At 48.4% G+C, this 18,217-nt stretch overlaps 10 protein-coding genes and 2 non-coding genes across 12 annotated transcripts; 5 read left to right on the top strand and 7 right to left on the bottom strand.

The window, feature by feature from the left end:
• Nucleotides 1–87: 87 nt before the first annotated feature.
• Nucleotides 88–903, bottom strand: FVEG_12394 (hypothetical protein; the record flags this gene model as incomplete). Its single annotated transcript, XM_018901741.1, has 1 exon — nucleotides 88–903. The coding sequence occupies one exon, from the start codon at nucleotides 901–903 to the stop codon at nucleotides 88–90; it is 816 nt and encodes a 271-aa protein (XP_018760291.1).
• A 586-nt stretch (nucleotides 904–1,489) lies between these two features.
• Nucleotides 1,490–4,998, bottom strand: FVEG_12393 (hypothetical protein; the record flags this gene model as incomplete). The annotated part of the gene is made up of 7 exons (XM_018901740.1): nucleotides 1,490–2,123; nucleotides 2,173–2,521; nucleotides 2,585–2,938; nucleotides 3,038–3,430; nucleotides 3,501–3,936; nucleotides 3,992–4,578; nucleotides 4,632–4,998. The coding sequence occupies 7 exons, from the start codon at nucleotides 4,996–4,998 to the stop codon at nucleotides 1,490–1,492; spliced, it is 3,120 nt and encodes a 1,039-aa protein (XP_018760290.1).
• Nucleotides 4,999–5,430: 432 nt separating this feature from the next.
• FVEG_12392 (hypothetical protein) lies at nucleotides 5,431–6,598 on the bottom strand (the record flags this gene model as incomplete). The annotated part of the gene is made up of 5 exons (XM_018901739.1): nucleotides 6,474–6,598; nucleotides 6,375–6,423; nucleotides 6,088–6,322; nucleotides 5,760–6,031; nucleotides 5,431–5,704 (listed from the first exon to the last, which is right to left on the bottom strand). Exons 1-5 carry the CDS (start codon nucleotides 6,562–6,564, stop codon nucleotides 5,431–5,433), a joined length of 921 nt encoding a protein of 306 aa, XP_018760289.1. The 5' UTR covers nucleotides 6,565–6,598.
• A 390-nt stretch (nucleotides 6,599–6,988) lies between these two features.
• Nucleotides 6,989–8,035, top strand: FVEG_17244 (hypothetical protein). Its single transcript, XM_018906498.1, has 2 exons — nucleotides 6,989–7,203; nucleotides 7,265–8,035. Exons 1-2 carry the CDS (start codon nucleotides 7,065–7,067, stop codon nucleotides 8,026–8,028), a joined length of 903 nt encoding a protein of 300 aa, XP_018760288.1. The 5' UTR covers nucleotides 6,989–7,064; the 3' UTR covers nucleotides 8,029–8,035.
• Nucleotides 8,036–8,356: 321 nt separating this feature from the next.
• FVEG_17243 lies at nucleotides 8,357–8,428 on the top strand. The gene has a single exon. It is a non-coding gene; the product is annotated as a tRNA-Arg (tRNA).
• A 193-nt stretch (nucleotides 8,429–8,621) lies between these two features.
• FVEG_17242 lies at nucleotides 8,622–8,737 on the top strand. Its single transcript, XR_001989319.1, has one exon. It is a non-coding gene; the product is annotated as a 5S ribosomal RNA (ribosomal RNA).
• FVEG_12391 (cytochrome P450, family 51 (sterol 14-demethylase)) lies at nucleotides 8,703–10,680 on the bottom strand. The gene is made up of 3 exons (XM_018901738.1): nucleotides 10,148–10,680; nucleotides 9,034–10,095; nucleotides 8,703–8,984 (listed from the first exon to the last, which is right to left on the bottom strand). The coding sequence occupies exons 1-3, from the start codon at nucleotides 10,568–10,570 to the stop codon at nucleotides 8,916–8,918; spliced, it is 1,554 nt and encodes a 517-aa protein (XP_018760287.1). The 5' UTR covers nucleotides 10,571–10,680; the 3' UTR covers nucleotides 8,703–8,915.
• A 591-nt stretch (nucleotides 10,681–11,271) lies between these two features.
• FVEG_12390 (hypothetical protein) lies at nucleotides 11,272–12,031 on the top strand (the record flags this gene model as incomplete). The annotated part of the gene is made up of 1 exon (XM_018901737.1): nucleotides 11,272–12,031. The coding sequence occupies one exon, from the start codon at nucleotides 11,272–11,274 to the stop codon at nucleotides 11,986–11,988; it is 717 nt and encodes a 238-aa protein (XP_018760286.1). The 3' UTR covers nucleotides 11,989–12,031.
• A 113-nt stretch (nucleotides 12,032–12,144) lies between these two features.
• FVEG_17241 (hypothetical protein) lies at nucleotides 12,145–13,510 on the top strand. The gene has a single exon (XM_018906497.1). It carries the CDS (start codon nucleotides 12,176–12,178, stop codon nucleotides 13,364–13,366), a length of 1,191 nt encoding a protein of 396 aa, XP_018760285.1. The 5' UTR covers nucleotides 12,145–12,175; the 3' UTR covers nucleotides 13,367–13,510.
• On the bottom strand, nucleotides 13,414–14,553 carry FVEG_12389 (hypothetical protein). Its single transcript, XM_018901736.1, has one exon. It carries the CDS (start codon nucleotides 14,453–14,455, stop codon nucleotides 13,490–13,492), a length of 966 nt encoding a protein of 321 aa, XP_018760284.1. The 5' UTR covers nucleotides 14,456–14,553; the 3' UTR covers nucleotides 13,414–13,489.
• A 524-nt stretch (nucleotides 14,554–15,077) lies between these two features.
• FVEG_12388 (hypothetical protein) lies at nucleotides 15,078–16,136 on the bottom strand (the record flags this gene model as incomplete). The annotated part of the gene is made up of 2 exons (XM_018901735.1): nucleotides 15,078–15,718; nucleotides 15,770–16,136. The coding sequence occupies 2 exons, from the start codon at nucleotides 16,134–16,136 to the stop codon at nucleotides 15,078–15,080; spliced, it is 1,008 nt and encodes a 335-aa protein (XP_018760283.1).
• A 641-nt stretch (nucleotides 16,137–16,777) lies between these two features.
• FVEG_12387 (hypothetical protein) lies at nucleotides 16,778–18,044 on the bottom strand (the record flags this gene model as incomplete). The annotated part of the gene is made up of 4 exons (XM_018901734.1): nucleotides 16,778–16,797; nucleotides 16,848–17,147; nucleotides 17,200–17,640; nucleotides 17,693–18,044. 4 exons carry the CDS (start codon nucleotides 18,042–18,044, stop codon nucleotides 16,778–16,780), a joined length of 1,113 nt encoding a protein of 370 aa, XP_018760282.1.
• Nucleotides 18,045–18,217: the final 173 nt, after the last annotated feature.

Raw genomic sequence — 18,217 nt, 5'->3', positions numbered from 1 at the left:
CAAAATAACAGGCCTGGTACAGTTGAGTTGCTCGACAGCCTCTGAGCCACGTGCATGGCCAGCCTGGAAATTGACTCCTCATATACTCTAAGTCTTCGTGTGAAATACAACGTTTATCGGAGTCTCAAGCCATTTAACCATAGCTGCCCCGTTCTTGTCATCCTGGTTCTTCCGTAACTCATCCTTTGCCAGCTTCAACGGGGCGATCCCCTTGTTATTCTGCTTCCTCACGTCTGCACCATGTTTCACCAGCCACTCTACCGCGCCAGCTCTTTTCTTAGTCACAGCATGGAGCAAGGCCGTGCTTCCATCATTGTCAACCGCGTCTATGTGCGCTCCGCGCTTGACCAAGTACTCCATGATGGCGGTCTGCTGACTCTGAGCTGCTGTAATCAGAGGCGTAACGCCATTACTGCCATTCCTGTCAACATTGATGTCCCTTTCCTCGATCAAGTATTTGACAATGCTGAGCTGTCCTCTTTCGCATGCGATGATGAAAGCATCCCAGCCGGGAATACCATCTGCGGAATCATCATCACAGCCATTCTCAAGGAGATACCGAACGACTTCTATGTGGCCCTTCCTCGCAGCCATAGTAACAGGCGTTCCCATAGTGCCAATGGACAGTGGTCTTTTCGCGCAGATATTTGATTTGGCTCCTTTCTCCAAGAGTATCTTGACGACGTCGAGGTAGCCACCGCAAGCTGCCCAGTTGATAGCACTGCCGTCGCCGGGGAGAAAACCGAAACCAACATCCATTCGTATGTCCATATCAGCACCGTGAAGGAGGAGAGCTCGGACGGCATCCAATTGTCCTTTGTGCGCTGCACAACCAAGGGCAGTCCAGCCGCCATGCTTGATATCAATGGGAACCCCTTGATCAAGGAGCTCCAGCAACTTCATTGTATCATTCTTTGTTGCAGCTGAAACCAGATCCTCCACGGTCTTAGTGTTGATTTCTGTTGGCCTGGTCTGTTTAACGTTAGCTGTCTGTGTAGATGGTGCTTCTCTTGCATTAGCGTTTGTATTAGTTGACAAATCAGTCGCTATTGCCTGCTTTAGATATGTGCTTTGATCTGAATGTTCGAAGAAGACTGGTCAGTCACGATACTGTGGAGAAACAAATTTGCAGTTAGTAGTTGGACTGCTTTACCTGGATTCGGTTTAGCAGGAGGAGCAGAGTCGCTTGGATTGCTCTCTGTTTGTGCCATTGGCACTAGTGCGGAAGAAGTCGTTCGTTGTTCCGCATGGGCGAACAAAGTCTAAGATAATTATTAATGACACTATTTAATAGCTCTAGTGTATTAGTCACCTTCAAGGTCAGTGGGAAGCCACTGATAGTCGTTGAATGTGTAGCCCCAAAGTTCACATCAATGCGAATCGGCTCATCGAGATGCTGGTGCTGAAACTCAACTGCCAATCGAAGCGGTTTGTCAATCGGAATTCTCTTGAACTCGTATGCCTTCCCTCGAACAAGGAATTGCAGAGTTCAAGATAGAAGCTCTTTGAAACCCTGGTCATTCGGCATCAAGCGACAGCAAATCCACCCATGAATTACTGTGACGGGACCGTGTTTAGTGACACTCCCAAGGTCAAAGAAATAGAGGCTAGCTCGTAGTTTGTCGGCCATGCGATCAAGTGCGTCCCCTTGAATAATGCCAGAAGTTGCTGAGAACGGTGATCTAGAAGGTCTTTCATAGAATTTGGCCTTTTTCGCCGCCGTTTCCATGCTCGTAATAGCATTTACATCGTCAAGCGCCGGCTCAGTGCTCCCGTCGAACCGCAAGTTGAATCGCGAAGCACGTTCTAGTATACGCCCATCCTGGCTGGAGCGAAACCTGTTCCATGCGTCCTCGCCGTTCATGGTGCTGACAAGGGTTGAGAAGAGATGAGCAAGCCACTTTGGTATGATGGCGGTTGAAACTGGCTCGGTTGCTGGATACCTAGCCTGTCCTGATCCAAGAGATAAGATCACGTCGTAAGTGGGATCTTCCCATATCTTTCGTGACTCGTTGAGCGCTACTTGGATGGGATTGTTCTCTTTTAGGCCGCCGTCGCGACATTCATGCCCAGCGTGGGAGACATGTTCGAAGTACATAGGAGCAGCTGACGTACATCGAGCACTGGAATGCTAGTTAGCCGAGCCCCAGAAATTGGATGAGCATCTCTTACGCTTTCCAGAGCGGAAGTTTGGAGTCAAGGTACCGATCTTTACCACCCGTGTTGTAATTCGCGATCAGGTGACAGTCTTCTTTAGCTGTGGTCGTGACGGCAACTCGGCATGAGCTGTTCAAAGCATAGAGGGACTTTGGTTCTTTGTCTTCAAATGCCTCCTGGAGGGCCGTCTCTAGGACATCCGTCTTGTATATCGAACTGCGGAACCATCGGGCGGCCCAACCGAAGAATCGAGACTTGGTGAGTAATTTGGCCTCAAAGCCTTCTCTGCAAATGTCTCGGAACAAACTTATGCACTCAGTAGCACTCCTTCGTTGGACACCTATACCAAGTGCGATTATGCCGCCTGCGAAAGTCAAACAGATGCCCTACACAGCTTCATGTGTGCTGTCCAAGTTGAGAAACTCACCTGTACTTGTACCAACAATAAGATCGAAGAAACTTCCAATCGGAATGCCAAGCCCGATCTCCTTCTCCAAGCGGTTCAGGACAGTTAATTCAACGATGCCCCGGACCCCTCCTCCATCAAGCGACAGAACTCGAAGGCCGCAAAGTGGCGGTCTGATGGTAGTGACGAATGGCCACTTGTCGGATGATCTACTATCGCATATTATGCAGCATTTATGCATAACCCGCCCCGGATATTTATTATCAACAGCTGTGTCATCGAAATCTTCCACGCATGTTTCGCAGATGACATGTTCGCAGGGAAGACGATATTCCGGTCTTCCGAACAGACAACCGAGACAAAATGATGTATTTTCTTCGGTTCCGTGAAGCCAAGTGCCCGTATATATAGACAAAAACGACATTGCAAGTGTTAGCGGCTTTTCCTTGGTGTTTTTGCCCCAAGGGAATAGACGGTCCTCGACATGAAGTGCCGGATAGCCACCTCGCCGTCTGAGGGCGTCAATGTTCAGACGATGATGAACCGCTGCCAAGCGTCGCCAGTCGCAATGATTGGGGGGGCCGCTCGAGTTGATCTCTCGCATGGTGGCTTCAAGTTCTGACTGAACCGCAAGCAGAAACTTGGCAGAGTTAAAGTCGCCTACTACAAAGCTGCCATCGCGTAAAAGATCGCCCGACGCACTCTGGTGGCCTATACGATGACCCGATTTTGTGTTTACGCATTTCTCGCCGGAGTCGGGGTCGATGTATGCACATGGCAATTTACTATCCAGGAACTGGCTGATGGCTCGTGTGCAGATAGCTTGGGTGTCTTTGTCAAAGACGACTGAGGGCAGGAGCACGATATCTGATGAGACGAGAGGAAATGTAAGTTATGGCAAGAAGTAGAATTCTCATATCAGGCTAGAACTACGTACCATCTTTATTCGCGCTCAAGGAGTTCCTCAACAAGCTCGTCGCGATGACAGCGGCCGTGTCATCGAACCGCGCCTCCATCTCGTTCTTCAGCGATAATCCAAGAAAATCAGAGAAGTTGCCCTCGGTTGTATCCGGAACCGATATCTGTCGTCGGCACTGGCCGAAATCAAATGGCTCTGGGCTTCCAGATGCGAGATGGGCGAAGGCGTAATGCACCACCTGAGACATCTGCGTCGTGTCGAAGCGGGTCCATGATTCGGCTCTCTGGGCTTGGACGCGCTCTGCGTCTCTCCTGACTCGCTTTGCCAAGCGATTGGTCTGATTGATGATTTCTAGACTAGTCCCGAGAGCTCCAAAGCCTTCAAGTGGGATGTAGTGAACGTAGACACTAGAGAAACTCCTTGCAAACAGCTGCCTCATTGTCTTGTCTCCATGCTAGGAATGTGTCAGCATAACAACGCAGCTGTTCTCATTGATTAAAGACACGAACCTTTTGGGCAAGTTCTCGAAACTCAGTTGTCTCGCTTATTTCCTTCTCAATGGCTTGGAAGAAAGCATCAGTGACAACTTCATGGTCATCCCCAAGCCACGCCTCATTCTCCAAAGTAGGCCCGTTGAGAACGATGATCAGGGCAGGTAGTGCATGCTGATTGATGGTGTTCTGCACACCAACCTTGCTCCAGTCCAAAAGCCGCAAGGCAGATTCAGCCCACGCTCTGTGGTTTCTGTTGACATAACAAATGACATCGCTGAAGATGTACAGAAAGCGAGGATAGATGGTCTTGACGGCCGTTCGTCGATCCACTGGCTTGCCATCCTTGGATTCAATGAGGTAACGCTGTCCGTACCTTGCCCACTCAGTCTGATGCTCTGCTGCAAGAGGCTCAGTCCCGAGAAGACCTTCACAATCTGCATAGAACATTGGCGAGACTGTGCCAAAGGTTGAAGGGTCTAGGTAGAGATTGACCTCTCCGGTGGTCGATCTAATGGCAGATGATCCAGTCTGAGCTCCAGGAACTGGGGCGTCAAGAGGATCAAAATCCAGTGACCGCTCGGAGTCAAAGATCAGACTTCGGACTGTATTTGTTATCAGCCTACCATTAAATCAGGTGAAAAAGAGCGGGACATACTCAGAGTCGACTTTCCTGCGCCGGTATCTCCGACAAACGAGCAAATACTGGGATATTGTCGTTTAGGGCTGCGCTTGTTAAAATGAAGCGACTCTTCCAAAAGGCTTGAGAATCGTGTAGTCTCAACCAACGTCGCAATACGATCCTTGCGTCCAGGGGGTGACGAGATATGGAGGCCAAACCATTTAGTGGTCTCATCTCTCTGGAAGTGCGAGGCAGGAGAAAACGAACTCGCGATGTTAGAAACTACCCCCTTGATCTTATTCCATTTTGTCTCGGTTTTCTTCGAACCACCGCGTTTATGGGTTTGATTGCGCGGTAGAAAAGCAGTATTCGCAAAACCGTTCACCGCAGGAGCAGCGGACATCGCCCGGCTTTTCTTCACACTTTGCACATAAATCGTCGTCCATGATGAGATCCATGTGGAACTCAGCTGCAGTAGAAATGAAGAATTGAAATTGAAGAAAACGCCATAGAATGTGCCATGGGCAGGGACTTAAAGGCTTTCTTATCATTCTGGTTCGCACAAGGCTCGATAAGGCGATTCTCAGCCGCAGTTCCAAGACACGGCAAAACGCCCAGCTGCAGTTTACTAAAAAGCGCCATTTGAGATAAAGGCCAATAGTTTGGTGCTAGTGTTCAGCTCAGCCGTCTGATGGAGGGCTGCATTTCTGGCGCTGTCCAACCAGTGAGTGGCATTGCTCAGCCGGCTTTGGTACTTCCAACATGTTACTGTTACCCCTCATTGGGCTGAAATATCATTGTGGTGTTCTAGACTTTTGTACATCTGCACGCCGTCTCATGGAAACAGCCCAAGGTCAACTGGTGCGTTACGCATTTGATCCTCCTGTATTTCCTGGATCAAACTTTCAGGATAATCCTCGATATTAAGATCGATGTATCCCCGAGGAGCCCATTTTCGCGCGCAGACAAAGAGCGTCCTTCCATTAATATTGGTATCAGAAAGGATCCTTAACGCGCATTCACCAGCATCTTCAGCTGTTGCGAACTCGACTCCTGATTTCTCAACTTGATCGAACTGGTCGTTGGAGAGAATACCTGTGCGTATATACCTGCAGAACGAATTAGTCCATGATTTCAACAGCCACCGAATGGAGAGTGATTTACCAGGGTGCAATGATATTCACTCTGCTCCCGTAGTAAAAAGCCGTCCTTCGCAAAGCATGCATTATTCCGCGGACCGCCCACTTCGTGCTGCTGTACTCGGGAGATCTAGGAACGTCAAGAAAGCCAGCGCCTGAACTGATGAGGATCAAGCACGTATCTTCTTGCTCCTCGTTGACTTCGGTACCGTTCTGAGACACAAAATAGTGCATGGCCAGTTTGGTGGTATAAAGTGCCCCCTTCAGGTTCACATCGATGATCTGCAAGTTTGGCTTCTGCGGGTCTTGGTGTTTACCTGCCCGAGTGGGTATCAGAGAACTGGCTGAGGCACCGTAGGTAAAGAGCTCTTACCGTCGAAAGTGAAGGTCTGGTCGTCTTTCGTCATCCCTGCATTGGCTATCACGTAGTGAATCTTCCCAGACGAAGATAGCTGAGTAGCCTCCTTGAACAAGTGAATTTGATCTTCCCAAACGGTTGCATCGCACTGGACGAACTTGGAGCCGGTCAATTCAGAGGCCAATCTCTCGCCAGAGTCAGCATTCTTATCGCCGATTACAACTTTCGCTCTGGTAAATATCAGTATTCATGACATGTGGAGTTTTATGGAACTCTGCTTACCCTGAGTTGTGCAGGGCACGTACATAAGCCTCCCCAATGCCACTGGCACCTGAGAAGTTAGCTAACCTATACCCCGCCATTATTTTTGCTGACGCTCACCTCCAGTGACTATGGCAACTTTTCCAGCGATTGGGTCTTTGGAGAAATCGATATCGCAGTTTAATGGGGACGACCCATGATATGGGGGCATGACGACAGTAAACTACGGGTTAGTTGAACGATTGTAAGCTTCTTCAAGTGTATGATATTGGAAAATATGAGGACGCTGGTGAGCATGGACCATGACGGAATCGTTTTCTCGCAGATGTTGGCTTGCTATCTTATTAAACCTTATAGATTATTTCTTGAGCGCCATTTCGCCACTATCAAGCATGCACTTAATGCGTACTTATGCGAGATGATATCGTCAAACCTCAAGCTCTCACGCTCCCTCACCGTCGGACTCATCCAATGAGCAGCCCGCAAGGTCAAACTAGACCTATCTTAGACGCACTAATGCAACCTGCTGACAGAGTGGAGTTAGCCATTTACGCTCCGATGGAGGGATTCACGTGCATGCCATGATGACGCCTCCAGCGTCCAACGAATTTCTCTCCTGATTCATTCCCTTCGATTCTCGACAGGTATCACATAATTCTCTCATAATCAGCCATATACATTAATCTATCAGCAACCGGCATACACAGCACGATGTCAGATCCACAAAAGATTGCCATTGAACCAATGGCCCAGCAGCTCCTTGTCCAGAAACCTGGGGAGGACTGGACTGGGGTTACTAGTACTGCACAACGACGAAAGCTGCAGAATCGACTGAACAAGAGGTCGCAATGTGAGTGTGCTCTTCTAGCCTGCTTTCTGGGGAGGTATCTTACATAATATTCGCTTGGCAGATCTCAGAAAGCGTCAACAACAGGAACAAAACCGGCTTGCTTCCAACATCGTCGGCCAAGCTGGCCTACCCGCCGAGTCTATTCCTCCAATAGCCCTCACTCTGCAAGGTCCGCCAATAGCCCTCACTCTGCAAGGTCCGCCCAATGCCATGTTCGAAGTCATTCGTCAAACATGCGAAGTTTACGAGAGACCAGATCAGAGCGAAAGGGTGTTTGCAATTGCATGCAAAACGTACATGGACTATACAATGAACGCACCTCGAGTATCACAGCTTCCACTACTAATTAGTCTCAATGTCACAATAGCGGTAGCTAACAATGCTACACTATTGGGATTTGATCGTGGGCTTATGTGCATTGAGGAAGCTATATCACCTTTTAATATCAATGGTCCTGTTGGTGCAGATTATAATCCTCCTAGGGCACTTCAGCCTACAGAGGTGCAGAAGACGGTGCTGCATCACCCCTGGCTCGACATATTTCCTTTTCCTAAGTTCAGAGATAACGTCATTCTGGCGGCGGATGCTGAGTTACTGGATGATGGGGAGCTATGTGAGGATATATCAGAGATTAACTGGGAGAATGTTGAGAAGCCAAGCCTGATTGTATGGGGAGATTCGTCTGTACCAAACTCATGGGAAGCGTCGCCTTGGTTTCTGAGGAAATGGGGCTGGTTGCTCCAGGGTTGTACTGAGCTTATAGAGACGACGAATAGATGGCGGCAGAGTCGAGGGGAGAAGTTACTGAAATGGAATAATCATTAGTATGAAGTCTCTTTAATAAAGACTCTTCGAACAATGTTGAGATGAATCCGGGGTGAGATTGTGATATAATGTGGGCAACGAAGCTATCAGCGCCTTGCATTAGTGTAGCCAACCACGCCGCCAAACAGTACTGCATGCATCAATGCCTGCACAGAGCTCCAAAGCAAAACTCGCTCTAAACTTGAGCATTTTTAGTCCCTTGACTGAATGACAAAGCTCTCCTACTGCTTTCATAAAATGCTCGTTCCAAGAGAAAGAGCGTCGCCGTAGCAAAGTTGGCAGCGCACAGAGACGCCGTTGAGGATCTGGACGGTCAACAATTGGATACGGTCGTGTGGCCCAATGGCAAGGCGTCTGACTACGAATCAGAAGATTCTGGGTTCGATCCCCAGCATGATCAGATTTTTGCCCACTAGTGATCATGACATACTCCACTTGGTTGGCTTGAAAGACGGTCAGATTGCAAGGCCATCACTTACCAAGATTATCCATATCCTTTCCCTGAACTAGCGCCGGGCTGTTCAGGTATGTTTTAGTCACGGCTGTCTCTTACCTCCATTCATGACTGAGCTTTCGGCCTTGGACTGTCACATACGATCATACCCACTGGAGAATTCGGGATCCCGTCTGCTCTCCCATAGACAAGCCAGTGAGGGGCGGATTAGTAGTTGGCTCGGTGACGACCAGCGAATACCCGCTGTTGTATGTTTTTGCTTATGAAACCTATGTTCATTTTTGGCTAGATCTCACTTGTAGTGTTATTTGCCATCCATGGCACAGCATAACGTTGTAGAAGGTGTAAGAACATGTTGACACAGCTGAGGACTTGCTTCCTGTTGTACTGCGTTAGAAGATGTCATATTGTTATCTCACTTTCTAGTTCTATTCTAACCAGTCTCCGCGTTACGGCGAGTCCATCGGATGACGGCTGGGTTCATAGGCCGAGAAAACATTGACTGGAGCAACGGTCAGCGAGAACACTTTAATAACGGGAAGAGTACTTACAGAATAATCTGGCGCAGGAAGAGGTGCCTTAGGATCAGGCTGCTCAATATGAAGCAATCTCACAAACGATGCAATAATCGCACCAAGCTGTGCATATGCGTAGTTCTCCCCAACACAACGATGTCGCCCTGCACCAAAAGGCAGATACGGGCTGCTGACGGACTTGCTCATCATACCGAACCCATAATCGACTGTCTCCCCATTCTTGGCATCATCAAGAGACTCGATCTTATCCCATCGATGAGGATCCCATTCCATAGGCCGAGGGAAGAATTCCTCAGATCGAGCTTGTGTACCAGGTGAAGCGAGAAGTGTATGAGATGGAGGAACTACCCAGTCTGTGCCGGGAACTCGCATAGGTGATTTGACCTGCCGGAGAATAGAATGAATTGGACTGTGAAGACGTAGAGTTTCCTTGATGACCTGTCCATTGAGGGTCAATTTCTGTAAATTCTCCCACGTCAAGGGCTCCTGCGGTGATCCCAAAACCTCAACTTGTTCGTCATACAATTCCTTGACCAGATGCGGTTTATGCGCAAGGTTGAGAAGTAGCCAAGCACCACTCGCAGCAGTGTTATGCTGTCCACCCATAAGAATAGCAATCAACATCCTCGCGGCATGATGATTCGGCAGATCCTCACCATCCTTGTATTTAGCATTCATAAGCGTCCAAACCATATCAGTCTCATCACCTTGATTGCCCATCTCACGACGCTTGCGAATGATATCGCTGAAAAGCTCTTCCATGACCTTTCGCGCATGATCGCGTCGGAAGTTCTGTGGTAAGGGAAGACCAGGCATGACGAAGTTTATGGGCTGGAAACCATCGTCGAGATGTCGGTAAAGCGTTGCGAATGTGCTATCGAACATGGAGCGGACTTCGTTGCCGAGGAGGGAGCCTGCTGCAGTGTAGATTGTGATCTCGGCCATTACTTCGGTGATGTTGACGATTCCGGTGTTACCTTTGAAGTATGGTGACGTGGCGATGTAGTCTTCTACTTCTTTGACGAATTTGGGGATGTAGCATCGCAACGACTCAGTCGTGAGACCGAGCTTAAGAAGCTACCGATGAACCATTAGCATTTCGCTCTCGACATGGCGAAGACTAGCCTACCCTCTTCTGATCCATAAACCTCGCATTAGAGCAATCATAAACAACCTCCCTCCCGAAAACCGGCGTCGTAAGCTTCCCATAAACATCCTCAGCATTAAGATCCGCGTGCTTCCCATTCAAGATGAAGTCATTCCCCTTCGGCCCTAAAAAGACAGTCGTCGATTTACCCAGCAGAATAAACGTGAAGCAATCTCCATACTTGGCTTGACAGTCGAAGAAGAATTTATACGGATCGATTCCATACTGGACTGTGCTGCCGATGAGTGGAAAGATATGAAAAACGACTGGAGGGCGGTGAGGATTCGGGAACCAGAGCTGTTTAATGACGTTTGTGATTGTCGCGATGACGATGATGAGAAAAGCTGTTATTGGGATTGATAATGAGAGCGGGAGAGACCGCCAGTTGGTGTAGAGGGCGTCCATGATGATGCCCTCGATGAGAGGTTGTGATGAAAATTTGGAGGTTACTCAACAGAACGAAATTGGTGGTCAGCACTATCGAACGATCAGGAACCAATCTGGGTCGAGAGCAGGTGATAATGAGTCAGCCTTATCGGAGTCCTCGGGTCGGCAGATCATCTTTGTTCCTGAGAACAGCGCTAATAATAAGATGTCCCCTCACTAACGTTAGTGGCGATCCCTGTCGCGAGGGGCTCGATTGGCTGTTCCGTACACAGATCAGCCTCAACATCTGAATCTGCATGTGATACAAGTGCCTTGACGTTGATGTCAACATTGAAAGAAATACCTTACGAATGCATTTCGCGAATTCAATAGCAACAATATGAGTTTCGAGATAAACGAAAGCTGAGGGCGCTGGTCAGCCTCTGACTCAGTTCCATATTGCCCGATCAGCACTCTCCATTGGCCATATAGATAGCAACGATCCGCTTCTTGAATGTATTGCTACAGATGTTCCCGGTTCAAACGTATAGGGTCTCAAATAGTTGTCTAATTTGTTACATCCAAAGCAAGATGGATACTGCTGTTCATTTCCAGGATATACTTAAGGAAGATGCGCTCAGGAGACAGTGCAGTAAAACATTCAACACCATCCGCTCCCAGTCTCAATTGTTTCTCATAGAAAGTCTTTTTTAGATTCATTATCATTCACAGTAGACAAAATGGCAGGCACGCACTCCATCATCACGCCCGCCATCATGTACTGGGGAACCCCAGTCGCCCTCATAACAACCTCCAACGAAGACGGCACCGCTAACATCGGCCCAATCTCCTCAGTATGGTGGCTCGGCCACCGCTGCCTCCTAGGCTTCGCCTCAGGATCCCAAACAACCCTCAACATCTTCCGCACCAAACAATGCGTCATCAACCTTGCCAGCGCCGACATGGCACACTACATCAACCCCATCGCCAAAACCACCGGGACATCCACCGTTCCTCCCGGCAAGAAGGACCGCGGCTACACACACTGCAAAGACAAATTCGCCGTTTCAGGTCTCACCCAACAACCCTCTGATCTTGTGCAGCCGCCTAGAATCTCAGAGTGTCCTGTGCAGATGGAAGCGGAGGTTACGAATAGTATGGATTTGATGCAGGAGGTTCCGGATCGGAAGGGAATGTTGATAGCTATCGAGGTCAAGATTCTTAGAACGCATGTTCGGAATGATCTGAGGATGGAGGGGTATGAGAATAGGATTAATCCTGATCGCTGGAGGCCGTTGATCATGAGTTTTCAAGAGTTCTACGGTCTTGCACCGGCAAAGGTCGCGGAGTCGAGTCTCGGTACTATTGATGAGGAAAAGTATCGCGCTTTTACTCGCTCGGATGTTGTCAAGCAGGGAGGAGATATGGATACATTTGACAGTGAGGCTGGACGATAATGCCAAGCACCCCTCTTTATCGATCATCCCTGCAGAATCACCAATTCAGCCTGTCAGTCAGCCTGTAGGCATGTTTCACAGCACAGCCGCAGTGGACCTAAATAAATGCCTCGATTCTTCATTTTTGAGCTTTCAATAATTCATTCCTCTTTATATAAACTGTGAATACGAGTGATACTTTGCCGCGATGGATACCAGTATTTGTCCCGACGGCGATACGCGCACTGAAAAAGAGATGGTAGTCAAACTCATAGTCGCTCATTTCACTGCTGTCGTCGCATTCTGCAATTGGCAGTCCCTACGCAATGAACGGCTGGACACCATCGAGCCAGTACTATTCCTTCTATCGCCCTTGATAGTAACTGCACAAACAGCTCTCGGTGTCGTTATTATCAACCTTTCATTTATCTACGACGCCACTCTATCGCCTAAATCCCTTTCTCCTCATCTTGAAACCTACGCTCGACGATGGAATACACTATTCGGAAAGAAATCTTCATCACGTCGAACGCCCACTGGCTCATTGGAAGCTGCGCAATCTCGCTTTGGAAGTGCTTGGATACGACTTGGCAGAGCCATCGCCATCTTTGCAACACTGTTCCAGTTCGCCGCTACGGTATTTCTCTACCAGCGGCGAAAGAATCTTCATGGCTGGGATGCACTTACAGTCCTTGATCATCGAACATTCGAGCTATCCGTCGGCGGCGCCGCTGTTTCGATACTATCTCTCGCCCTGCTTCTCGAACTTCCCGGCTTTGGACAGATGCCGGAAACCCTGTATATCCCAGAGTACAAACCAGATCCAGCTGTTATCTTCTGCCGCGGTGATTCGCGCCGTTGTCCGAGCTGGTATCAGATCCTCTACGCTTCAGATATTGGCTCCGCTACATCAGCTGCTACGTGGCTAGCGTGCGTTTTATCGTCAACATACAAAGGCGAGTCTATACCTTTTAACTTCCTGTCGGAGGCATACGAAGGGATCTATAGAGAATTCACCGGCGTATTCTCACTCCAGATTTCATTGCCAGTATTTTATCTGCTCGTTGCAGCCTATTTCGCATTATTCTTCATTATCTCGAATATGTACAAGGGACCAGGCTTTAAAAGTCTGCATACTCTCTGGACAATCATCCCAGCTGTCCTGGTAGTGCTGGCCTTTATGATTGTTCTTTTCTTGATGTTTATGCTCATGATTATGCCGACTATTCTGGTTCTTATGCCTTCTCTTATCAGCGGGCCCGGGTCTATTTTTACGATGAAGGGGTATGAGACTCGTGCGATGTTTTCGCAGCCGCCGTTTACACCAGTGATGAATGAGACGGGTTGTCTTTTGGTTTGGAAGGATCCTGCGGCGGAATACTTATGGTCACTTGTATAAATGTTGGAGGAGTTGTCTGTATGGAGGATTGATGCAGATCATCTCGATGGAGGCTATGACATGTGAACGTAGACCACTTAGACCTTGGCTGGATTGAAATAAAATCACGTTCATCTGATTTGACTATCCACACTGATACACTGGAGTTTCTGTATGCCAATAAGCATACAGATTCTTGTTCTCCTTGCGATCAATCCTTCGCTGCCTTCGACTCTCCTCCTTCTGAACCTTTTCCGTAAATCTGTGCTGAGTTGCAATGAAGGAACGTTGCTCAGATGCAGACAGGTGCATCAAAGCGCTACGGTCGCCGGCACTCATATTGGCAAGCTGATGTGTAACAGTAGCCTTCTGCCGTCTTTCTCGTCTCGATAAAACCCTTGTGTCGGAAGTCTCTGGTACAGACTCCTCATGCATAGGACCTTCGTCTCCGGCTTCAACAGAAGAGTACTCGAGTTGAGATCTAGACGTCCGCTTGCGCTCGCGTATCTGTGAGACTGATGGCTCAACTTGCGCTGATAACTTTTTGGAGATGAGCCGGCCGGATGGAAGACGGATCGAGTCCCGATCAACCTGTAGGGGCTTCCGGTCCAGCTTCGGTTCTGCACCCTCAAACTCGTCTTCATCATCTTCACTCAGAAAATCATCCTCTGTATCAAGATCTTGGCGTGAAAAGTCGTAAAAGTCGGCAAATTCTGATCCTTCCGACACGTCAAACTTGCAATGGCCTTTACCCATCATATGCTGCTGCACTGCCTGGACTGTTGTCCTGCTCGTTCCACAGTGTATGCATTCTCGATACCCATAGATAACAAGATGTAGATATCTAAACAATGTCTCGAGATCTACCAAGAGGTGTTGCTTATATGGAACGAAGAGGCCATGTGAAGTTTGCATGTGAATGATGCTCTCGGCTAGTGTCGGGTAGACAGAGGGGCAGAAGAGGCATTGCCCTGGTGTGAACGATTGAGGTGCCGGAGCAAAGTCGTTGATAGACATGATGTATGGTGTTAGAGGGCTGATTTCTTCGGAGGATAAGAGGGGCATAGAGGTAGTAGTTGTTGCAGTAGTGGTGGCTGTTGCTCCTAGCATGAGAATGGGTAGTCGAGTGTTGAAAATGAAGGCTGATTCGATGCTTTCTGACACTTGAGTCTTGCGAGTGTTCTTATTGATTGTGTTTTAATGACGGGAATGACAGGCAGAGCATGCAACCTTTATAGAATCCTGTAATGTAGCCTGTAGGTATTGTACCAAGTGCAGCTCTAATTCGGGCAATGTGATTGGGCAATTGAGGTGAGTCAAAAGAATGGATCTAGGCTGTTTTAGGGTAATCGCCTTGATGATTCATAGTGATTAGATTCCCCGCGGCACCGAGACTCTACCTCTAACAGAAATCAGCCCATATTACGTGACGTGCTGTTAAGGCGCATGTAGGTATCCCGCGCCACCGTGGTTCCTCGGCATCGACTCCACGGGCCCCCGGACCCGAAGGGCGACAATCTCTAGCAAACTGCAAACAGCTAATTCAGTTCATTCCAGATTGCATTACTCGACAATTCTAGAGACTGTGGTACTCGTATGTATGCAAAGGAGAATTCTAGATGCCAGTACTGTTATTATTGCTAGGTAAAGAAAATTCATTCGAATTGCGCCTATGATATGATCCAAACTCCATCACTCCCAATCATCATTTTCCTCCACAAATCTCTTCTCACTATTCCTGAATCACTCTCTCAAAGACCAAGTCCACATGAGTCCGTACCTTCTCAGCCATCTCCTCCCTCAACCCAACCAAAACCTTCTCATTATCTGCAGCCTCACTCTTATTATCAACCAAAAACACACCACCCGCCGATCTCGCCGCCTTACTCAACCCCTGAGGAATAGGTGTCGCTCCCTTCTCACTCTCATCAACAGTATATCTCGCATTAGTCGCATAAAACAACGCCCTCGCACCAACATCATCTGGACTAGCAAAAAACAACCCTCCAAGCGGCGTAACAATCCACTGGAGCAGAAACCCAATGATACCACTTGAACCGCGAGAGAGCAGTGGTGTAGCTGTCAAACCGGGGAATGCGTGCACAAAGCTGATCTTGGGGTTCTCTTTGGCGAAGCGCTCGAGGATGAGGGTGAGCATGGTGGCTGCTTGTTGAGCGGCTGACGCGACACCAAAGTTGCCTGGCTTGGAGAGATCAAGATCATCTTCAATGAGGGGACCTTCTTGGCCTCCTGCGAGAATGTTGGTGACGTGAGGGTTCGGGCTGTTGTTGAGGAGAGGGAGGAGGACTTGGATGGCTCTGACGCGGCTGTAGAAGCGGGTTGTCAGAGATGGTTCTAGCCTTTCCTTGGTTTCTGGAAAATGTCAGTAAATGGCCATTGTGATTGATTGAGAAGGGTGTTTACCTTTTCGACCTTCAAAAGACATGAATCCAACAGACATGAACAAAATATCAACCTTGGTCTCCCGCTTGGCAATCTCCTTCATCGCGGCGTCTGCTTCCTTGACGAGAGAAACATCGCGTTCAATGAATTCAATTGTGGCAGATGGGTTACTCTGTCTCAGTTCTGCGATAAGTGGCGTAGCGGCTGAAGTGCTTCGACCGACGATGTAAATTGTTGGTGATTTGTTATCGGTAGCGATGGCGAGCTGCTTGATTGTGCTGCGGCCAATACCGGATGTGGCGCCGAGGAAAACCGCTGTAAGATTCTGGGGGAGATTCTGGGAGAGGGCTGATTGGTTGGATTTCTTGATTGTGTTGATTGCGACCATTTTGACTGATGTTATTGCTGTTGTGAATATGTTGATGTATTGAACTGGTAGATGCAGATGCTGAAGTTTGGTGTTTCGTATTGTTGTTGATGATGAGACTGATTTCGACGAAGATACCCCTTACTTTAATACCACTTCACCTGCACTCACAACTCTCATTTCTGACAATTAACATCTCAAAGTCAGCCCTATTCGCGGGAATCGGATATCCGTCGAACAGCGTAAGCACAGGTTACTCTAGCGCCTGGGGACTGCTGTCAGAAACGTCAGCTTCACTTGATTGGCCGTGGGAGAATCCTTTCGGTCTTCTTGGCATTTCCCGAGACTTTAGTGCGTCATGCTAAGCTTGTGATTGATGACTCCCTCGATACTACGGATATCCGAAAATTCATTTTACGCATGTTGAAGATCACCGAGACTGTTGATTTGCGCCAGAGTGACAGCCCTGACTTTTGGCGCTAAAGTAATGTAGATCTATTCATACATATTCCTCATCCGTATTCTTGTATTTCTCCATTTCCCAGTCTTGAACTTTCCATCTATCAAAACCATCATGCTTCATCGGCTTATGCCATTTATCACCCTTCACCCCGCCAAACTTCAACTGTCCACACGGCCCATTACTAAAAACAAACCACGGCTCAACACTCGGATCCGACACCTGCTTGTCAGCCAAGTACCTTGCATACAGCGGCTGAGCTCTATCCATACACTGCTCCCTTCTGATAGTCATGTATACATAGCACGAGTGTCGCGCTTCTCGTTTTGCGCCGGGGGGTCGTCCCCAGAAACTGACGCGGCAGTATTTGCGCTTCATGCACTCGTTGCAGCAGGCGATGGCGTCGTCGACTTTTATTTCAGTGGGGTTTATCTCGTGGTCTTGGCGGGAGAATTCGTTGATCATGCGTTTGTCGGACTGACTCGATCCTGGCATCCAGGAGAGGTAGTTGGTACCGTTCTGATCGCAGACTTGGTAGTGCGTCTTTTGAGGAATATGTCTTTCCAACGTGACTTTACGCATGTAAGTAATGCAGGGAGTGGTGAAATATGGTGTCATGCTTACCCGTCCCATCAATGGTGATGGTCTTGGTCACGTTGATAAGTGCCGTCTGGATGGGGAGAACAGTAGTAGTCACCGTGGTAGCGAGGTCAGGAGGATACTCAGTCTGGTTGATAGTTGTCCAGACCGTCACTGTGGAAGTCGCAGTGGAAGGCTTAGGAAGGCTCTGAGTCTGCGCTCTGAAGCTCGTGGTGGTCACGGTCTTCTTTATCGGCAAGTTATCAGTGCAGGTTACCGATACAACATGGAAGAACAGCTTAGCGGCAAGCCCGACCGATGTAGTAGTCTCCTGTAGCTCAGAAGATATCCTTTCCATATTATCTCTAATGGCGGTAAAGCCAGGCCGTCGTCCGATAGTCGTGGTAAAATATGTCGTGGTCGTGACGGTATTCCTGTTCGTCTCTGTCTTTGTCACGGTTTCTGTTCGGTTGACAAAGTTCGGATCTTTGATACGACGTCAGTAATAATGAGCAAAGGTGTAGACTGTAATATGTACTGGTAACCGTGATGGTGGCTATCTTGGCTTCAAGGCTTGCAGTGACTGTAGCCAGCTTCGTGGATGTCACTGTGATGGTAGTTGTCGTGGTGATACCGATAGTGCTGTTACGTTGACTGGTGGTCTCATCCGTTACATTTACCCAGGTCAGTCTGGTATTAGACTTCGTGATGTTGACAGCAAAAGTTGGAATGATAATTTTATCCATTACAGTTATCGTTCCCTGCCGAGTGGTCATGCTGGTACGAATGATATCAGCGGCACTTGATCCAAGATACGTTTCGCAGGGATCATTGGCAGAGCTCCCTGCGATTAGGGCGAGAAGGCCCAGGATAAACCACAAGGCTACCATACTGCTGAGGATTGTGGCAAGGTCGAGAATGGCAGAAGGACTTTAAACTGAGGGGCACGAGGCGAGTCATTTATTGAGATACCCCTCTATGGCGTATTGCAGCCACTCTACCAGTAAGGTTTTGGCCAAATATATCATTGACGAGATAGACTATGCTTAAATTCGATTGCGTT

This window comes from Fusarium verticillioides, chromosome 4 (genome assembly GCF_000149555.1).
Source record: "Fusarium verticillioides 7600 chromosome 4, whole genome shotgun sequence".
In the NCBI taxonomy this organism is placed as follows: domain Eukaryota; kingdom Fungi; phylum Ascomycota; class Sordariomycetes; order Hypocreales; family Nectriaceae; genus Fusarium; species Fusarium verticillioides.
This window is presented reverse-complemented; position numbering and strand designations above follow the sequence as displayed.